This window comes from Asterias rubens, unplaced genomic scaffold, assembly GCF_902459465.1.
Source record: "Asterias rubens unplaced genomic scaffold, eAstRub1.3, whole genome shotgun sequence".
NCBI lineage: Eukaryota > Metazoa > Echinodermata > Asteroidea > Forcipulatida > Asteriidae > Asterias > Asterias rubens.
Genome location: NW_022985702.1, coordinates 238,419 through 258,594, shown reverse-complemented (window position 1 = coordinate 258,594; position 20,176 = coordinate 238,419). Strand labels below are relative to the sequence as shown.

The 20,176-nt window shown below is 37.5% G+C and overlaps 1 protein-coding gene and 1 long non-coding RNA gene across 3 annotated transcripts; both read left to right on the top strand.

Moving 5' to 3' along the window:
- Positions 1-4,313: 4,313 nt before the first annotated feature.
- Positions 4,314-9,903, top strand: LOC117305810. The gene is made up of 2 exons (XM_033790686.1): positions 4,314-4,771; positions 5,108-9,903. The coding sequence occupies exon 2, from the start codon at positions 5,500-5,502 to the stop codon at positions 9,901-9,903; it is 4,404 nt and encodes a 1,467-aa protein (XP_033646577.1). The 5' UTR covers positions 4,314-4,771; positions 5,108-5,499.
- Positions 9,904-17,588: 7,685 nt separating this feature from the next.
- On the top strand, positions 17,589-19,416 carry LOC117305818. 2 transcript variants are annotated; one of them, XR_004520736.1, is made up of 4 exons: positions 17,764-17,784; positions 17,954-18,067; positions 18,602-18,943; positions 19,116-19,416. It is a non-coding gene; the product is annotated as an uncharacterized LOC117305818 (long non-coding RNA). The 2 variants fall into 2 exon arrangements; XR_004520735.1 differs by having other exon boundaries at positions 17,589-18,067.
- Positions 19,417-20,176: the final 760 nt, after the last annotated feature.

Genomic DNA, 20,176 nt, shown 5'->3' with positions numbered 1-20,176 from the left:
TCTTCCATTTAGAACAAAATAAAGTGGGTTTTTTCTCCTAGAATGGTAGTAAACAGGTTGTCTAACTCAAGGCCATTCTGGCAGTCACATTCCATGCTAAAATTTAAAGTGATCAGAGTTTCTCTGCATACTAATTGTATTAGTCACTTTTAGGAAAATTACATTGTTGATGTTAAAGAACTAATTTGTCAACTGAGTGTTCTTCAAGAAATAGTTTGACTTCTGATATTGTCACACCCCGAATATCTTGAATGTTCACCTTGGTTTATTCGAATCTCTTGTTCATAAGAATTAACAGAGTTTGTTTAAGTCTAAAGAAAGGGGGAGATGTAGTGTCCTGATATTACATGTACATGTATGCATTACACGCGTTGTTTACTGTGCTATGCAAATGAGACCTATGCAAATTAACTTGACCTCTAGAACTTGGGGACATATTATGGGATAGCAGGATGGTCGAGAACCAGAGAATAAAATGCTCAGGAGACATATTCACTTGATATTCAATTCATTCTTTGTTGAGTTCAATCTGGCTTCACAATAATACTACAGTAATGGTTAAAGACTTCTCTTGAAATATTGTTCCATAAAAAGTGTTACTTTTTGAGAAATTATTAAATCAAGATCAATTCCAAAAGCTATAATTACGGATTTATTTTAAACACATGTCATGACACGGCGAAACAAGAGTGGGTTTTCCCGTTATTTTCTCCCGACTCCGATGACCGAAGAAGCCTAAATTTTCACAGGTTTTATATTTTATATATAAGTTGTGATACACAAAGTGTGGGACTTGGACAATACTGTTTACCGAAAGTGTATAATGGATGGCTTTAAGGGATCAAAAGGTGGTGATTCTATGACATAATGGCTACCAAGTGTTAAGGGGAAGAAATGTTTATTTCATGACATCTTTTTAAAACAATCAATTTATAGAGTGTCTGGAAAACAATTGTTACAAATCCATGCACAAAATTAAGAACAAGACAGGAGACAACAGTGGAAATAAATATTTCATATACAATTCAAAATAACAATTTCAACATAAAAATTTTAAAAAGGGAGAATTTTTTATTGTACACTATGTACATGTGTACCTTAATTTAAAACTTATGAAACATTTAAAAACATTTCTGGAGGATCAAAGGCCCAAGAAATTTTGCAAAATTAAATGTGCGGCAGTAGTATGTTAATTTCTTAATGGAATAAGAAAAATTCTCAAACAAGTGTATAACTGATAGGCCTGGGCGAATAGTTCAAATATCAGTTTAATGGCGAATAGGTTTTCCTATCCGTAACCACGAATATCCACAAGGGGCGCGAATACCTATTTATAAACCGAATAGTCCTGTAATTACAACCAAGTAACCGGATGTTCCTATTATCCGCGATTGTCGGGACGACAACTCATAGGAATGTTTGAGTCAATTCCGATCAAAAGAAAAACGAAATTGTAGATCCGGTTATTTTTAATGAACCGAGTGACACTGTTTAAAACTTATATCAATTCGCCAATTTTTCTTTTAATAGCGCCCTCTAGCAGCGGGAAAAATTATTTGAATGTCCGGTTTTAAAACAATCCTAAAATTATTAGGTGGCTGATAAACACAACTTTTTTGTCAGAAAAATGTTCCATTAGTCTTATCCGAATTACAGAAATAAGGAAAGACGTTCAATTGAAGTCGAAGCAGAGATTGCAAAGTGTAACACAAGCAAAGATGGTTAAAAAAACAGATAGCCCCGTTACATGTATTTGATCAGCCAAGTTGTAGTGACACAAGCTGCAACAGGCTTGCCATCAAACCAAAAGGATGAAGTGGGAAAATCACATTCGATAAGTCAACATAATTATTGTACTGCAGCTGATAATAGTATTAATGATAATAGTAATAATAGCCCATTTTTATAAAGCGCTTTTCACACCCGGAGGGCATCCCAAAGCACTTCACATTATACCCCTGGTCACTACATGTAGGCCTTAATTCACTCCTTAAACCATCTCATCAGCTCCCTGGTGGGGAGTATGCAGCCTGTGCAACATTATGCGCTACTAGGCCAAATCAATCACAACCATCTCTACCCTCACAGGTACCCATTTACCCCTGGGTGGAGAGAAACAATTAAAGTTAAGTGTCTTGCTCAGGGACACAAGTGTCACGACCAGGATTCAAACCCACACTCTACTAAACAGAAGCACCAGAGCTTAAGTTCAGTGTTCTGATCCACTCGGCCACGACACCCTAATGTACAGTATGTAGGCCTTACACTTATGACATTATACTGAATCATTGTGCACAACTTATGTGACGTCTGTATCTAGGTTTCTTTGTCGAAAAACGGCGAAGAAATTATCACTGTCTGATGTACAAATTTACAATGTATTCAGGTTGACACGGCACTGTGTACTGTAGTAGTACATGCACGTACTTACTATTAGTGTGCATACAGAGTTAAATCTACACAGCAATATTTGTACACAGTGACAGTACATGTAGGCCTACAGCATTTGTGACCCGCTGTCGTAATGAGGAATATCAAGTAAATTTCATTTTTGCGTTGATCATCCTAATCCAAGCAAGCAAATCATAGGCCAAGGTAGTTATACTACTACGTGCATTACATGTTCTAGGCTACTGATCCTACATGTACCTCATTTAATGATTTATACAAACCTAGCAAAGCACAAGCTATATTAGGCCTGTTCCCGGCCTGTTGTACTAGATTATCAGGCAATATCGCTAGGAGTAGGACTGATGGATGGCAGTGCTGAACCCTAGGCACAGGTGTAGGCCCTGCAATGGAACATGGCCACGATGGCTATACATGTAGGCCTAGGCCTACTGGTAAAGCTGTAAAGTCGTAGACCTATTCTATCAACTTATTTATGCCAGGAGGTCAGTGTAGGTTGTAATAGACGTTGTATGGCAATCAGTCCGCAGTGCGTGCGTTAATGAGGTCAAATCCCGAGTTTTATCTGCACAGCCAACGTGCAGAAGCGACTGCGCGATTTGCGCGATAAACTGCGAGAGTTCGACGACCCTTTTTGCACACGGCACGATGCTCACATGCTTCAGGTGGCACACAAGATGGCGTGGTAAGTACACGTAGAATATTTTTCCGAGTCAAATGATACCAAATTTGTTAAGTTTCTATGACTTTATAGCCCTTTTTTTTACCACTGAACATTTTGTATAGTGTCAGGATTGACTTGGGGTAGTTTTTGGTTTGCAGCGCCCTGACCCAGCTAAATAAAAAGAGAAAATAAAACCACTAGACATCGAAAGATTAAAGTGTAAGCTATCGTTTGGTATATTATTTGACGTGTGGCGAAGGCAATGTAGGATCGTAATGCACTTTTGCTTTTCGCGAGATTTCTTGTTTTGTGACCGATTTTACCGTGCACATTTTCACACGCATGGCTGTTGTTGTCGGCTGCTTCGTGTTTTGAGAGTACTGATGACTGTTCTGAACTAATTAATTTAATGTATTTTTGTTTATAGCGCCCAGCTACTGTCCAACTGAGCTAGCCTATTATTATTATTATTTTTTAGGGCCTACAAGTACATGTACTATGTAGGTCTTTAATTATAAATAGTATTTAATAAAAAAAAAATGTTTTAATTGGTTTGTGGTGGATATTTGGATTCTCCATTTGTTAACTGTTAATTAGGCCTACACAAGCATGACAAGGTCAAGGAGTAAGGACAATACATTGGTTTCAATATTTATTATTAATTTATAATAATTTTTTTTAGGCCCTGAGTCAAAGCTCAATTAACTCAATTAAAATTTCATTGTGTGCAATTACACGGCATGTCATGTTTATTATGGAACCTATTTTATTTAGCCCTACTACATGAGATTAGTCCAACTTCAGTATGTTATTAATAACGCCCATCAGTTGCATACTGCTGACGTTATATTTTTGCATGTCGGAACAAATAACCTTGAACAGGGCTTCCTTCACAGCAACATCCAAGCCTACAGGAGACTACTTACCACTGTAAGGGAAAACTTCCCCCTTACTGAGATAGTGGTAAGTGGTATTTTACCCCGTTCAGATGATAGCCGACTTAATCTATCTCGGGTAATGCACAATATTAAGCTGGCCAATATTTGTCACAATTTTTCACATTGCAAGTTTTTAGATTTCAGTGACATGTTCCATGAATGCCATCTTGCTAAAGATGGACTTCATCTTAACTGGGACGGAAATTACCTCTTCAGCCGGCTTATACAGAAGCAATTAGAGAAAATGTCAAAACCCATAGACCCTCGTGGTACACCCCAACCCCATTGTCCACATGAGCTGAAGAAACTGGTCCGAACACCGAGGAAGAAAATCTCAGCGAAATGCCCAAAGACCAAGCGGTGCATTGACATCCCAAAGCCTCCCACAAGTTCCAGTACAACCTCAAAGACATCGGACACCACTAAGCCTCCTCCTTCTGTCACAACCAAGCCTCCCAAAATGTCAAGAAAACAGAGGAAGTCAAGACAAGTCATCGAGGACAGAGAAGGTTTTTTGCAGCTTGGGAGGAGTTTGTCTAGTACCAAACCAGTGATGTACTTCATCAAACCTTATGTGGCTATGGCCACAATACGGTATGAGGAGGTCAACAGCAATTTTCACCATTCTCGAGGTGCTTCACACCAACAAGTGCGCCTTCCGAAGGCAGAGACACCTTATGTTGCATCACGCAAGCAAGGGAAGAGGCGACGCAAAAGAAAAAAGCAAATCGTGAAAAGACGGAGGCGGCGAAAATGGAAGGTTAGTTTATAAATTTTTATAGCAATCATTAAGGTTTTCAATTGGCCATGTAAGGTCTGACAATTTAGAACCTTATTACGTTGCATTTTCAATGGATACAGTTTTTTTTCTGCACTGAGATGTTTTCCTTTCCTGGAAATGAAAAGGTTTTAACAAACAAATTTGAAGCACCTGGCCAAGAAGATTTAAGATTGTTTTGTTGCAAATATTTCATCTATTTTTCTGTTCATTTATATTTTTTGTTTTAGTCTTTCTGCACTATAGCATTAATTTGCATTGTTTGTTCGTGTGATGTTTTGTTATTTAAGTGTGTATACACGTATTCATTTTACACAGGTACCTTGGGAGGCTTCAGTCAAGTTTTCCTGGAGGAATGATGGGCAAATGGACAACAACAAAACAGGAAGCCAAGGAGGTAACAATATGTCATTGCAGGGGTGAAGCAATCTCAAGGGGGTTCAAAACGAGCTCGACCCCCTTGTCAGAAAGTTGAGTGTGGTCCGTGCCAAATTTGCTCAAGATCCAGTACAAAATGGACCCATCTTAGCATCTTGAGCAACTCAAAGGTTAAACAATATTTTAGAACTTACTTGCCACATTTGAGTGAGGATGGTTGCATTTGTAATGCATGCAGGCACAAATTTACAAAAAAAAGTAACAATCCAGTCTATACGCCAGAAAAAACAAGATCTAAGCAAAGACCTCTTTGTTACCTTAACAAATATGACATGTGTTCAACAGTTTCAGTGGCAGATAGCTCTATTTCTTTGGAAACTTTTCAATCCTGTTTTCCAACCATTGACTGTTTATTTATACCAAGCTGTGTTTCTTTGTGCAGTTTACACAAATCTTTCATATACAACATTCAGTCAAATGCAAAGTGTGTGGTTTGTGGTGTCATTCTGGTTAATTGTAGAAGGTATGCATGTACAAATCTGGATATTAACAATGCATATCTGCAACTAAATATTTCAATTGACGAGGTAACAATTACTACTTTCAGTTCTCTTTGCTTTACTTGCTATTCTGTGGCTAAAAGGAAAGTAGTACCTGTTACACGTTTGGAGGATGTTGAGTTAAGTTTAGAGAGTCATAAAGAAATGTCACACACAAGAACAGCACTTTGCATGACCTGTAAGGAAATTTGTAAGCTATGCAACAGTCATGAGGCGTTTCTTCTTGCAGACATGTACGATTTATTTGTATCTTTACTAAAACTCAAATGTGGTGAGGCAAGTTGTCTTGAATCATGTAAGCGAAGTTCTAGATGGTTGTTGTCTGGAATTTTTGAGATATTTGGGGACTTGATAGAAGTGCACAAGATGTCTACACGTAAATACAGCACTTTATTACTTTACAAGGACCTTAATTTCAGAAAGGCCTTGCATTTGTCATGTGCCAAATTACGGTATCATTCTAAAAGAAGTGGGGATGAGATGTTCTCTGAAGATTTTAAACCCACATTAAATTCTGAAAGAGATATCAATAAGATGGCTCTTTATTTCCTGCCTCATATAAATAGAAAACTCAAGCACCAATCTGGAGAGATCACTAAACACTACACACAAAATCTAATGGAAACTGGCTCTTTTAACTTTGATTCCCTGTTCGACATGATTGACCCAGAAGTGTGGAATACTGTTTCTTTGTTGACTGCAAACAACGATGAGTTAAAATATTTCAGTGAATGTGGATCATTGTTTGGAAATGGCAAGCTTGTTTTCCCAAGCTACTCAAAACCACATGGAAGACAGCGACGCAACAGAAGAATAATTCTCATTATGGTTATGCAGTTCACTTACAATGAATCCAACAACTATCCATTTCATATTGTCATTGCAAATTGTGTGAAACGACTTTCACATTCATCAAAACTAATTAAATTGTTGAATCAGTCTGGCTTCTGCACTTCTGAAGACACTTTAGATAGATTCTTAGAAACCATAAAACAGCTTCGCCAACAGTCGGGTTTACTTTCTACACTAGAATCCAATACTTTTACCATAGTAAGTGTTGATAATATTGATGTTCTTGCTAGCAGTGCTGCAGTCACATCACAGGGTTTAGGAAGAAGTTGGCATGGAACATCGGTCATGGCACAACAGCCAAAACCCTTGACAGAAAAACTCTCCCCCACTGGAGAACTGATTGACATTATTGGACAAAAATCTTCTCCAATAACCTCTGACTTTCAAACTGTACAAGTATATGGAGATGGGCGTTGCCTGTACAGATGCATTGCATCTTACAGCAATTCCAATATACTACTTTGTAAACGGAATGAGGTTGGTATACCTGTTGATCAAACTATGTTCCATTTAGAGCAGCAATTTGCAGATTACTTCAGATATTCTGTTTGTCAACATTTAGAACAACATCTCGAACTTTTAGAAGAACTTCCAGAGGGAATTAAACAGGTGCTTTTGGAATCTTCAAATGATCAATTTTATTCTTCATTTTCTGAAAAAGTTGCTGATGGCAGAAACTCTGGCACCTATGCTGGTCATTTGGAGATGTGTTCTCTAGCATGTGTATTACGTACAGATATATGTGTTTATCAGAAAACTGTCCACGGTCTGACACTAGTTGCAAGATATCCCACTAAGCCAATGTCCATGTATCACATCTGTTTACTGTACCGTCCCGGATCAAATGCTATTACAAGTCATTTTGATTTAATGTATCATGGTAGTTGTCGACCAAACTGCCAACTTCTACTTGATACAAATGACACAACATTCAATAAATGGCATGATGGAGTAAAAGGTTTTGGAGGTTTGATAAAACCAAATTTACTAGATTTTGTTTCGGGTAGTCCACAAGAAGCTATCCAGAGGACATGTGATGACAGGCAATTGCATCCTCAGGCTTCTGCTGATGGTGAGGAAACGAGTAGTTCATCTGAACGTTATTTTACACCATCATTGATCATGGACGCACCCAAAAAACCTTCAGTAAGAAGAAAACTTAGCCCATCAAATCTCAACGTTCCTGAAAAAGGACATTTTGCTACCCCATTTTTCAAAACTTTCATTCGTCAACAGTTGTCAGTGAGTACTTTTTTTCCATCTGGCGAAGAAAAGCTTCAGCAGAAGCAACTTCACTATGACATGTTTATGCACATTTCAGAAAGATACGTTTCTGTTGTTGATGTAACAAAACATACTGTCCCTGGACTGAAGTGTAACATGTTACTGCATTCAAAGGCCCGATGTGAAAAATCAAAGTTTTCTTACATTTATGTACTCAATGAGAAAGCTGACTGTGCTCAAACTGTAAAATCGGTCATTGGTCTTCTGTATGACCTTTTCAAAATTTCAAAATCCATTAACCACCTCGTTATTGCAGGTGATGGTGCAACAGTTAAGATATTGTTGGATGTAAAGAAAGAATATGGTGAAGTATTGGACTGGGTTATACCCTATTTAGGTGATTGGCATGTATTGAAGAACTTTCAAGAAGTTGTAATGAAAGTGTTTTGGGATGCCGGCTTAAAGGACATCGCCAAGTTAACCCACAAAAATAGTACCTTGAACAATTTGAAAACTTGCAGTAATTTCAAAAGAACACATAGGTTTCTATTACAAGTTTATGAGGCAATTTATGTTCATCAATTCAAGTGTTTTCTGGATTGTAGAGATGGAAAAGATGAAAGTTCCATCTCTAATGAAGCTTTCCATAAAATTGTCACAAACGTTGTGGAGCAAGTGCATATTCAAGGTGATTTCTGTGATTATTTTGATATTGAGGAGTTTGTGTCTAAGGTACATATGCCACTTCATGGGTGTCTACCAACTTTGCTTGATGAATTCAATGAATTTTGTATCAAAATGGCTGAGAAGTATGAAACTTTCAAATTTTGGAATAGGTTTCTGAAAGAAGATTGTTTCTGCTATATTCAGTTGTGGATAGCCATGCGAACGGGTAATTGGAATTTGCGTCTAGGTGCCCTAAAAGAAATGGGTCCTTTATTCCATGCCTTTGATAGGCAGAACTACTCTAAAATGATTCCAATTCACCTGAGTCAAATGCATGGCTTACCAACCTACATATTAGACCATTTCAGAAACGGGGCGTTTGTTTCTAGTATACGTGGATTTAACTTTTCATCTGTTGGGATAGATGAAGCTCATGAAATGCTGATTAACAAAGACTGTAAAATGGCACTGTCTAGAAGCTTACCAACAAACATGGAAAAAATTTCCGGAACCTTGGAGTTTCAGGCTCAACTCCTTGACAACTTTCAAAGTCAATTGTCTGATTCTATTTTTAAACCTCTTCAGAGAGATTTTGCTCCATCTGTCATAATGTCTGAATTACAAAATGTTAAGGCATATTTTTCAAAGGTTTCCAGTTGTTCTATGTTCAGTGAAGATCAAGCACATACTCTTTACCACCCTTTTGAACACACACCTGCCTCTGCAGTTCAACAGAAAGCTCTACTATCATACAGAGAGGTTGGAAACTCATCTTACGACACTTACGTGCGATTTAATATTTTGAATGAAACCAGCACTGCCAAACCTGTCATTAGAAAGCATAGGCTGAAAACATTTGCCAAAGACAAAGTAACGAAGAGAACGATAAATTACTTAGAAAAGGAAAAAAAAATGATTACTCTTTGTTACAAAAGAACAATCTCATTTTCTGAACAGCACAACCAGCCTATTCATCAGCTTTTCCAATTTATTGAAACTCCTCGAGCACTATGTACTCCTTCAGGCTTGCCGAGCAAAGGGGCTAAGTATATTATGTATAACCTCTTTGGCAAGAGATATTCACAATCATTTTCACCTATCACAGAGAACCACACTTTCCCACCTGGGACCTGTCTAATTGCAGAAGGAATGAACATCATATACATTAATCCACTGCCTGGTTTTAGATGTTTTGCAGAATATGCTTCGCTCATTGTGTCAAGATGGGTAACACCCTTTTTCAAAAAAAAGTATAAGGAAGTACGAATTCTCTTTGACCAGGTTTGCTCGCAAGGAATCTCTCCAAAGGGCTTTGAGAGAGAACGACGAGATGCTGGCCAAGATGACGATATTGAAGTGTTTGATTCAATAACTGATCAAACACCTCTGCCTCAAAATTGGTCAAAATTTCTCAAAGTGCGAACAAATAAATGAAAGTTATGCCAATATCTGTCTAATAAGTTAATAGACATTGTTTCAGCATCTTTTCAAACAACAGATCAAAAGTTTGTCACTTCTGGAGGTTTTCTGTCCAATGCCCCCGAAAGAACAGAATGGACAGGCAAATGTGTTACCTTGGCTGGCATATCATCACACAGTATCATTCATAATCATGAAGAAAGTGATACCCAAATATGGTTACATGTTAATGATACATCATGCTCATATGTTCATGTTTACTCTGTAGACAGGGATGTAGGCATGATAGGTTTGCCGTTATCTTTTGAGGGTAAAATAATAACAATTCAGTACAAGGCATCTGGAACTGATGACAAATATCTAAACCTAAACATACTGAGAACTGCATTAAGCAGAGATTCAGATCTGGCCCCACTAGTGAAGCATGGTTGCGATGTTCACAAAATAATGCAAATGCTATATATTTGCACTGGCTGTGATTTTGTATCTTACTTTGCAAGACTTGGAAAGACAACATTCCTGAAAGTGTTTCTTCAGTTTGCAGAATTTATTTCAGGAAGTAGTTCTACTCAAACTGATGGCCAGTTGTGTTTTGATGATGTACAATTTAACCATGATCGAGGGCTTCTTTCGTTTTATCGATTGGTTGGTTGTGTTTACTTCCAAGCCAACCGTGCATCTTTGAATCAACATGCTAGTAATCCTGTAGAACTATTTGATAGCATTCAGTCATCTTCCATTGTAGATCATCATTCAAAGTTTCTTTCCATTATCCGTAAAGCTTCTTGGCAAGGTGTTTATGAAGACACTCTTCTTCCTTCCGACACTGCACTGTCTTTTCACTGGCTGAGGTCATGTTGGGTGAGCCATGTTTGGGGTAAATCACTCCAACCAATTTTTAATTACCCTGACTTAAACTTATATGGATGGGAGCACATTCTTGATTCTGGAGAGGTAACAATTAAATGGGATTCTACATCAAATATGGAGAGAATACGTAAAAATGTACTTCACTTAACCAGAGGTTGTTCATGTGCTAAGAACAAATGTTCAAGTCGCCAATGTAAGTGCAAAAAAATTAATGAAGCATGTGGCCCAGGTTGCACATGTAGAAATTGTGAAAACCTTCCTGTGCAAAGTACGCCAATTGTCTCTGTTCAAGATGGTGAGCAAACATTTTCTGATGATGAATCGGTGAGTTCATCCATCAGCTTAATTGGTGATGATCATGAATTAGATGAAGATGAGGTTCTTACTATATCAAGAAAGGGTCAAGAAGTGCAAGTTGTTGACAACCCATTTTCAGATGATAGTTTGTCAGGGGAGGAGTTTTAGTATTTACAGCAGTTAATTGTGTACAGTTGGTTGTCTTCTTCATATTTTCATAGTTGCTTTCAGTGATGACAAAAAGGTATGTTTTATCTAGATATATTCATTGTGTATTGCCCAAACTGTTGTGCCAAAAACTTACATCTTGTATAATCGTTTATGTATATTGTCTTAATATGTGTTTTATGATGAGTGTGGCCCAAAATAGATATAAGGTTAAGGTGTTGTGTTTGTGCTAAAAATGTTTTAGATAATTTGGTTATATCCCAAGATGGGATGCCAGATATTGTAAATGTATGGATAACAAGCAGCTCCATCATTGTAAATTACGAGTTATCGTGTAATATGATTTTTAAAGTATCTTATATGAACATGTGTTTAAGTGTTTAGAAAAGTGGTGCTTAACATTTAAAAGTAAGAAATATGGAAGCCCCTGAAACTTAGTTGATGCATCTTTAGTGCAACACTTACATTACATTTCTCAACTATTTATTTTGCCAAAGAAACTGTAAACATTGCCAATGTAATGGGAAGAACTTGCCATACAGTTTATTTTTTGTGTTAACCTTATTTTATATAATTTGATACCTTGAAACATTATACAAAGTGTCATTTTAAATTAACTTGCAATGGGTATATAATTTTTTTTTTAGTTGAACAAGTTTTGAGGTACAGTTGTTACTACCGACAATGTTGAAGTTGGTACATTTTATTAATTTTAAGTGGAGCAGCTGAATATTATTAACTTCTCATTTAGCAATAAACTTTGTCATAAAAGGTTCATTTAAACATTGCCAACCTACGGGTAAGAACTTACCAAAGATACCTTGCAATGATGTCATGTATTATATTTGTGATTGTTTACTTTCATGTTTAAAATTAAGTTAAGCTAGCTTGCCATTGAACAGTTTGTCTTATAAAAGTATGCGGGTATAAAGTTTACTAAAACTTGTTTTTGGTAGCTATTTTTTATTAATGTCAACAGGTGAACTAGCTCTGTTACACGTACCAAATATGTAAATACATTTTTGTAACAAGACCATTTAAACATTGCCAACCTACCAGTTACCACTTACCAAAGATCTTTTATATTTATATTTTTTATTACATCTGAACTTTTTTTGAACTGTGCCTTAACTTTGATAATTATATAGTGTTACATGTTTGTGCAGTGTATGTGACTTAAAATAAAGGAACAGTTGATACGAAACAAATCTTATTCTGCTCACTAGAGTTTTTGTGTATCGAGCATAAAGTTTTATAAAGACTCAAACAAAAGGGCTTCAACCTTGTACCAAGTCATTCCTGACCAAAATTTAAAAAAATTCTTCTGTCCTTCAAAATTTAACCTTTTGTTAAATTAATAATACTCAGACCATCAACCCCTTTTAAATTATATCCTTAGTTCTCCAAGTACCCTAAAATCGTCCATACAAAATGTGCTTAGGCACCATTCCTTCCCCAAAGACCCGCCAAAAATACCCAACCCCCCCCCCCACCCTTCCCCAAAAAGACAAACCCCAAACAATCGGGAACACTATAGCTAACAGTGGTCACGAACTTTGTTTACATGTACATCCGGGTACGTACACTGGATGAGTGTGACGTTTCGCGGTTGACCAATCAGCGATCAGAAAATCCATAAGCAAACATGGCGGCGTATTCACCAAGAGACGTTAACGTTAAATTATGAGAAGTGTTGGCAAAACGAGCGCCCTGACTCAGCTAAATGAAATCAAATGTAAAAAGCTCAGCGTTTGGATAGAATATAACATTATCTATTCGGTAAGCCCAAATATACGTTGTGGTAGCATTGACAATTAATAGTTACCACCATGTTTTACGAAGCAAACTGTTTCGTTTTGAAACACAATTTTCGAGTCCATTTTAGTACTAATAATTGCCAGCAAAATCATTAATTTGTACAACTGGATTAAAGGTCGGTTATTCATCTTTATAAATCTGTAAATATATTGACAGAAAATTACTTTGATCACATGAAATTGATGAAATTCCTGAGACTACACCACGCTCATTAAATATTCATGGAGAGGTCAAGCTCCCGAAACTCGTGCATACGCTGCAGATAAAAGAAACGGATATTGTGTGCAGTGCGGACTGACTGATGGGTTTTATGCTGTTGTTGTCTATGTCCTAGGGCTATGGTGCTCCAGGGGAACAGATGATCACAGACTTGGAGCCATAATATATAATTTTCAGTACGTACAAAGCAGAAAAGGGAGAGGATTGCAGGCCTCAACCTTTACCTTCAGAAGGTCAAGGCCACTTGGCCTCGAAAGGCTCCAAAAAGGAAAGGGGCACCAAGGCCAACTGAAAGGGCACCAAGGCCATTTTCAAACCTTTATTGTGTTGTTGATGACTTTATGGTATACTTTCCTCTAGTTTCAAGTTGGTGGTCCACTTTCCAATCCATATTTATTTCATTGTCGCTGTTTACATGCTGTGCAATTAATTTAAATAAAAGTTTTAAAATATTTGTTGCTGAATTATTTATAGTTTTTGCAGCACTCGCATTGCAAACGATTACCCCAGTAACTTGCCCCATTTTACCTCCCCCCCCTTATTGATCACCTTAATTAAACTCCCTTCTGCTCATCTGAAAACAAATCATTGCTCCAGAACAAAGAATTGTTGAAAAAACATACAGAATAAAATATTTTAAAAATTAATTCCCCGTGTGCTAATCTGAAGAAAAAAATCAATCCCCGGCTCACCATGACTACCACCCCAACTCTGCTCGACAAGCGAGCCCCACCCACCGCACCCTAACAACCCACCAACACCTCGGAGGCTCAACAAAATCCGCTGATTCAGAAAAATGAACCTTTAAATTTAATATAAAGCTCTTCATTTTTGTTATTTATTTAATAAATACGATTATGAAAATTCAAAACGAATAAATCAATCCCCGGCTCACCATGACTGAACCCAGCCCCACCCACCCCACCCTAACAACCCACATACACCCGGAGGCCAACCCCTTAGCACACAATAGTTGGCCTGTAGTAGAATGTAAGTTGTATGCCGACGCTCATGCCATGCTAGATAGACTGCTAAAATTAATACTATAAAAATGTAAACAAACGCACCTAATTAAAAAACGCTTCTTAACGTTGGCACTTTGCTGCCACTCCAGCCATTTCGCCTTCCTGCTTATTTTTGTGTCTTTTGTGGGATGGCAACCTGATTAATCAATAATAACCCAGGTCAAAATTTCAGTTGAACCTAGTTAACTGGGGTCAACTGGTTCAACTGGATAGTGATCAAACTCGTCCATTTTCCATATTAACCAACTGGTTTGGACTAGGTTTAACTGTGTTCAACTAGGTTGAAATTATAAACCAGTTGGTCTCTGTCCATTTTCCATATTAAACCAACTGGTTTTAACTGTGTTTAACTAGTTTATCAACTGGTTTCAACTAGTTCCAGTTAAACCCAGTTTAACTAGGTTCAACTGGAATTTCGACCTGGGAAACTTGATGGAGTATGATGATTTCCAAAACTAGAGGTCTGCCGTTACCTCCATATAATCCGATTTTGACACTTTACAACTCCACGCTTGTTGTGTGTACACAAACATGTGTTTGGCAATGAAAAAGCAAGTTGCAAGGCAGGCAGCTCACTGGTAGTGGTGGGTCACAAACATTAATCCAGAACAACAAGCCTTGGACACCAGCGATATACCCAGGGGAAAAACATCTAGACTGTATCCAGCCCCCCGGTCGCGCGCCTCCCTAGCCCTATCCCCCACAAATACAGATCTCCATACACAAAAGCAGTGCAAAAAAGAATAATTTAGTGTAGGGACTTGTAACCAGTTTATACATGGAAGCAGTCTGGTGCTGCGTTGTTAGAAGTAAACAGCTCACCTACGTTTGATATGGTTACCATGCAACATTCTCAATCACCTTTTTTATTGCAAGCAGCAATGTGAAAACTCGTGTGCGGGATCGTACGTTCTGAAACAATCTACCTTCATAATTAAATGGGTCACAATGTTAACAAAAACTAACACTTTCGAATAAATAATGTTAAAATGGAATCAATGGAAAAAGGCACGACGGCCAAGACTTGGCCGTAAGGTACGTGATTTTGGAAGGGGCATCAAGGCAATTCGCTGGGGCATCGTGGCAATGGCCTCTGGTGGTCTCTGTAGAGGTCGAGGACTGGGATTGCGAAAAAATTTCATAGTTGCATTGTCCAAGATGGCTGCCGTGTAAACATGGTGGATGAGTACACAAATTGTCGTTAACAATTTCTTTTTACATTATTTGTTTGACTATCCAAAACACAAAGTGCAGGTAGGGAATGCGCCGTGATGCGACATTTATGTAGGCAGTTTCAGTGAAATTTAATGCAGGTGATTTTTTCTCTGACAAGATGTGGTCTGTTAGGTTCTATTCTAAGGAGTAAAAATCAATTTAAAATTTTGAAATTGGATGTTTGGTTGCAGAGATATACCGTTTTTAATGAGCGTGGATCGTGCAAAAAACGTACCTGTGTTCAAGTTCAATTGTTATGTTTTTCTTCATATCAGCTACGGCCAAGTTTAATGCACAGCCTATGGCAATAGAGGGCGCACTATAGACGAGCGCCCTCTACCAATGGGGAGGTTTACAAACTTTGCTGCCCGGTGCTAGTAATGATTTTTATGAACGGCAAAAAGTGATATTTTGTAAATCAAACTGAGGAGCGGCATCATGGGGGAAATTGTTAACTATAAAAATTAAATATGTGTTAAGTTTTGCAGGTGTTTGTGTGAATATTCTTTATTAATTATGTCAACAAATAGCATTATTAAACTAACCAGATTGGAATAAAATTGAAGAGTTTATGACTGGAATGTTTTCTTTAATTTAAGATCAGTGGATCCTTTGATTTAAAACTGTAGCATTAGTACAGTAGGCCTAAACATTTAGACAATCTTTAAAAAACTTGAGGATGAAGGCATTGGTACACATCGATTATTATTGTTATATTTACAAAGACAATTTCTAAAAACTAGTGGCTACAATACAATCAATTTTTTGTTCTACGTTCGTTTCAATTAGTATAGGCCTTGAAAATAGATAATAAATACTAGTTTCTTTTGACTCAAGATGAGCAGTCTGTTATTATCAATTCAGAACGTGGAAATTACCAAAAACAAGATCGGGCAGCTTTCCCTCAACCAAGACGAAACATAATAATTAGAGCCGCCGCCTATCAAACTTATTGTAACACACGCCCTCTTGTGGTGGCACATCACGGAAACACGAAGATGTACGGAAGTACATGTACAATCGTGCGTTTAGGACAACTTTGCAAGAAATGGTTGAACAAAACCTCTTGGAGGGAGAAGAATACATAATCAAATTACACAACATTTTCACAAGTTAAACTTAAAAGTATGGGAATTAGCATTGACAAAGTCGCATTCAATTTTGATGATTTTTTTCTGGAAGAAATCTTGATTCAAAAAACGGAAAACGCCGACAAAAATAGGTTTTTATGGTAAAAGCTATGCGACTAGATGTACCATGTGCGGAATTTTATCGGCTACACGATGATGTAATCGTTATCTCATTTTGTGTAAAGATGTGCTCCCTCATCGCAAAAAACTGTCTTCGGGCTTCTTCGGCGCTTTCCGAAGATTTCCGTGGTCCACGGGGTTCATAGGTGACGTCATGCACAAACGAATGGGCGATGCATGCGAGGCCAAGCCTCCGGTTTTTGTCGTTGCTCTCTATTTTTTACAATATCTCCGAAACTATTCATCCAATTTCAAATATTTTTGAAATGTAAGCACGAGGAGAGAATGCTCCTGCCTGCTGTCAAGTCTCATAGTTTTGAGTTGTACAAAATGTGGGAAAAGTTTCCGTATGGCGCCACCACTTTTTCATTCAATATGAAATAATATAGTATCTAATTTACCTCAATGAGATATCCTTTTTTGTAAAAATTAGTGAAAAAGTGGTGGCGCCATACGGAATGTTATCCAAAATGTGAGTTATGATTTAATATATTTAGTTCTTTTTTTTCGGGGCTGTGTGTGTGTGTGTTTTGGTACACGTGAAATCAACTTGATGGAACTGCCTAATATTAGGCAGATCACTCTGCACGTAAACATTTCAGCCGACCATGCATATTCTCACACGTACAACGGTCGGCACGGTCGAATGTGAAAAGATTGGTACAGATCAAAGTCGTTTAAGGGAGAATTGGATAATTCAATAAAGAAAACAATTACATTACTAAAAAATATAGACTTCCCCTGTGTTTGTCTGCTCATTTGATCCAAATTGGTAAAGAAATATAGATTTTACAGTAGTTTTGGGTTACTTAGTTTGTCGGTTCGTCGCGCAGCGACGGCGCGTGGGAGGGGAAAAAATACCACCTCGCAGCTTAATCCCCCCCTATTCTCTTCTATAATGGACGATTCCGGAGTGAGTCGGTGACGTAGGGACCCTGTGAAGCTATTTATAGGATGGGGAAACTCTACTCTTGATGCGTACGTTCTCGAAATTTCCAAAATGGCGGCCAGTAGAAGCGGGAAACGGCGAGCAGGTAAGCCACCCGTTTTTTCCCTATATATCTCAAATATGAATACTTCTATATTAGAATATGAAAATAGACATTCTAAAGTTTGTTATGATGTGCAGATTGTTGAATTTCGTTATCCGTTGCACTCAGTAATAGCGCTCTAAAATAGGACATGTTTGTTTTGTCAATTCAGGGCCTCCGGCAGCACTTGAGTTCAATGACCAAGCGTTCGCGTGCGAAGTTGAACATATCTCTGGCTGGACATCAGACGAAATTGACCGGTTGCTTACGGAATACAGCGTTCCAGGTAAGAAATAAACACTTTCCTCAATTTTCAAGATAATATATTTTAATAATATCGTTATAAAATTACCCTCTGTGTAGATTTGTTGTGTAAAATCAGAGAGTAAAGTTCGGAAAGTTAAGAGAAATGAGTAATTCAGGGCGGGTGTACAGTGAACGTAACGTCTAAAAAAAAATGTCACGTGACACATTTATCAAGCGGTTGACCAATCGGATGTCGCTATTGTCTTTATCAAGGCTGTTCCATTTATTGCTGGTACTCCGTATGGTCGTGGGAATAGTTTGTCGGCTTGTTTACATTTTGCAAAGTTTTGATTCAGATTGATCATGGAGTCTAGTTTATTGCTCTATGGATTGATAAAGCTCTGTGATGGAAAGTGGCTACATATTCCTAACAAAATTAATTTAACCCTTTTGAATGTGCCTCTTTCATTCACTATTTTTAACTGTCACGCAAAGAGAAAATATGCCCCAAACAAAAAATGTAATTTTTTATTTTTATTTTTATTTTTTTTTTTAATTTTTTTTTTTTCACCAGATCATTGGAATGGAATTCTGACCACAGCATTGTTGGAGACAATCAGATATCGTATTGAGCACTCGACCACCAAAAGCTACAAACGTGATTTCCCACCAATATTTTCTGCCCTCAACCTCAACTTGCCTACCAGTACCAACTTAAATGGACTACTCCAAAAAGTACAACGACATGTAGCCAAATCAAAATGAATAATTAATTAGGCTTATTTGCATAATGGCGTGTAAAACTTTGAAATATACACTTTAAAATGAATGTCTATACACAAACAAGAATTGTGCCAAGTTTCATAGCTGTAACTACTTTAGTTACCCCAGGAGAGCCTCACGCATATTTAATTAGGTAATTTTGCGTACAAAATGAATAATTAATTAGGCTAATTTGCATAATGGCGTGTAAAACTTTGAAATATACACATTAAAAAAAATGTCTATACACAAACAAGAATTGTGCCAAGTTTCATAGCTGTAACTACTTTAGTTACCCCAGGAGAGCCTCACGCATATTTAATTAGCTGGACTTAGTCATTTTTTGAACATTTTGGGGTTTCCCGTTATGGAATTTTGGATAATGTGCCATTTTTGGTGACCGTAAAAAAAAAAATTCAATGTAATAGAACCTCCATTTCTCTTTTGCAAGTAGGTTTGACCTGTGTACTATAAGAAAAGAAACACTAACAGGGTTTAAAATTGAGAAAAAACAATGAAAACTTAAAGGAAAAACTGAAAAGAAAGCATTTTCCACTTTTTGCCCGTAAATGGTTAAAACAGGTGCTTTAAACAATAAACAAAAATTTGCATAAAAAGAGAATCGAATGTCCGATTTCAATTTGCTTTTTAGTTCTTTGTTTCTTTTATCAAGCTAAATCATATGAGACCAACTTTGAAGGCATTGGCAGAACTTTGAAAAATAGTGTGATCTGCCTACTAATATGGTTATTTCTTAGCTGCATACAAAATTGGTATGGACGTGTGGCTAGGATTCAGTTAGCCTTGGCCACACAAGTAGAAGCAGAGAGGAATTCATGCATAAAAAGTTCTCATTGATTGAGTATTGACATCCCTAACAAACTAACATTAAAATTGTTTAACAACATCATGACTTACCCAACGCCCAAGGCTTGCTGCTGTGTTGTGCACTCATGGAGGTGTACCCATGGGCATGGAAGAAGGGGAAACTACCTGTCACCGGTCAGACGAAAATTCGGTCAGAAACCAATCTACCGGGCATTGCTGGGTAGTCACTCGGTCACTGTGTCAAATTCCCTTCGCGGACATCACAAAAAGCAGCAACACCGACTGTGAGAAATCCCGGGCACGAATACGGTCGCCGCTTCCCAAGTTCCTGTGTGAAACTTCTTCAAGTCCCTGGGATAACTTTCCGTATGGCGCCACCACTTTTTCACTAATTTTTACAAAAAGGGATATATCATTGAGGTAAATTAGATACTATTTTATTTCATATCGAATGAAAAAGTGGTGGCGCCATACGGAAACTTTTCCAGTCCCTGACTCCAGTACAATCCCACTTTATCGTGAAGCAGTCATTTTAAAAGTCTGACTTTTGTGCTTTTCG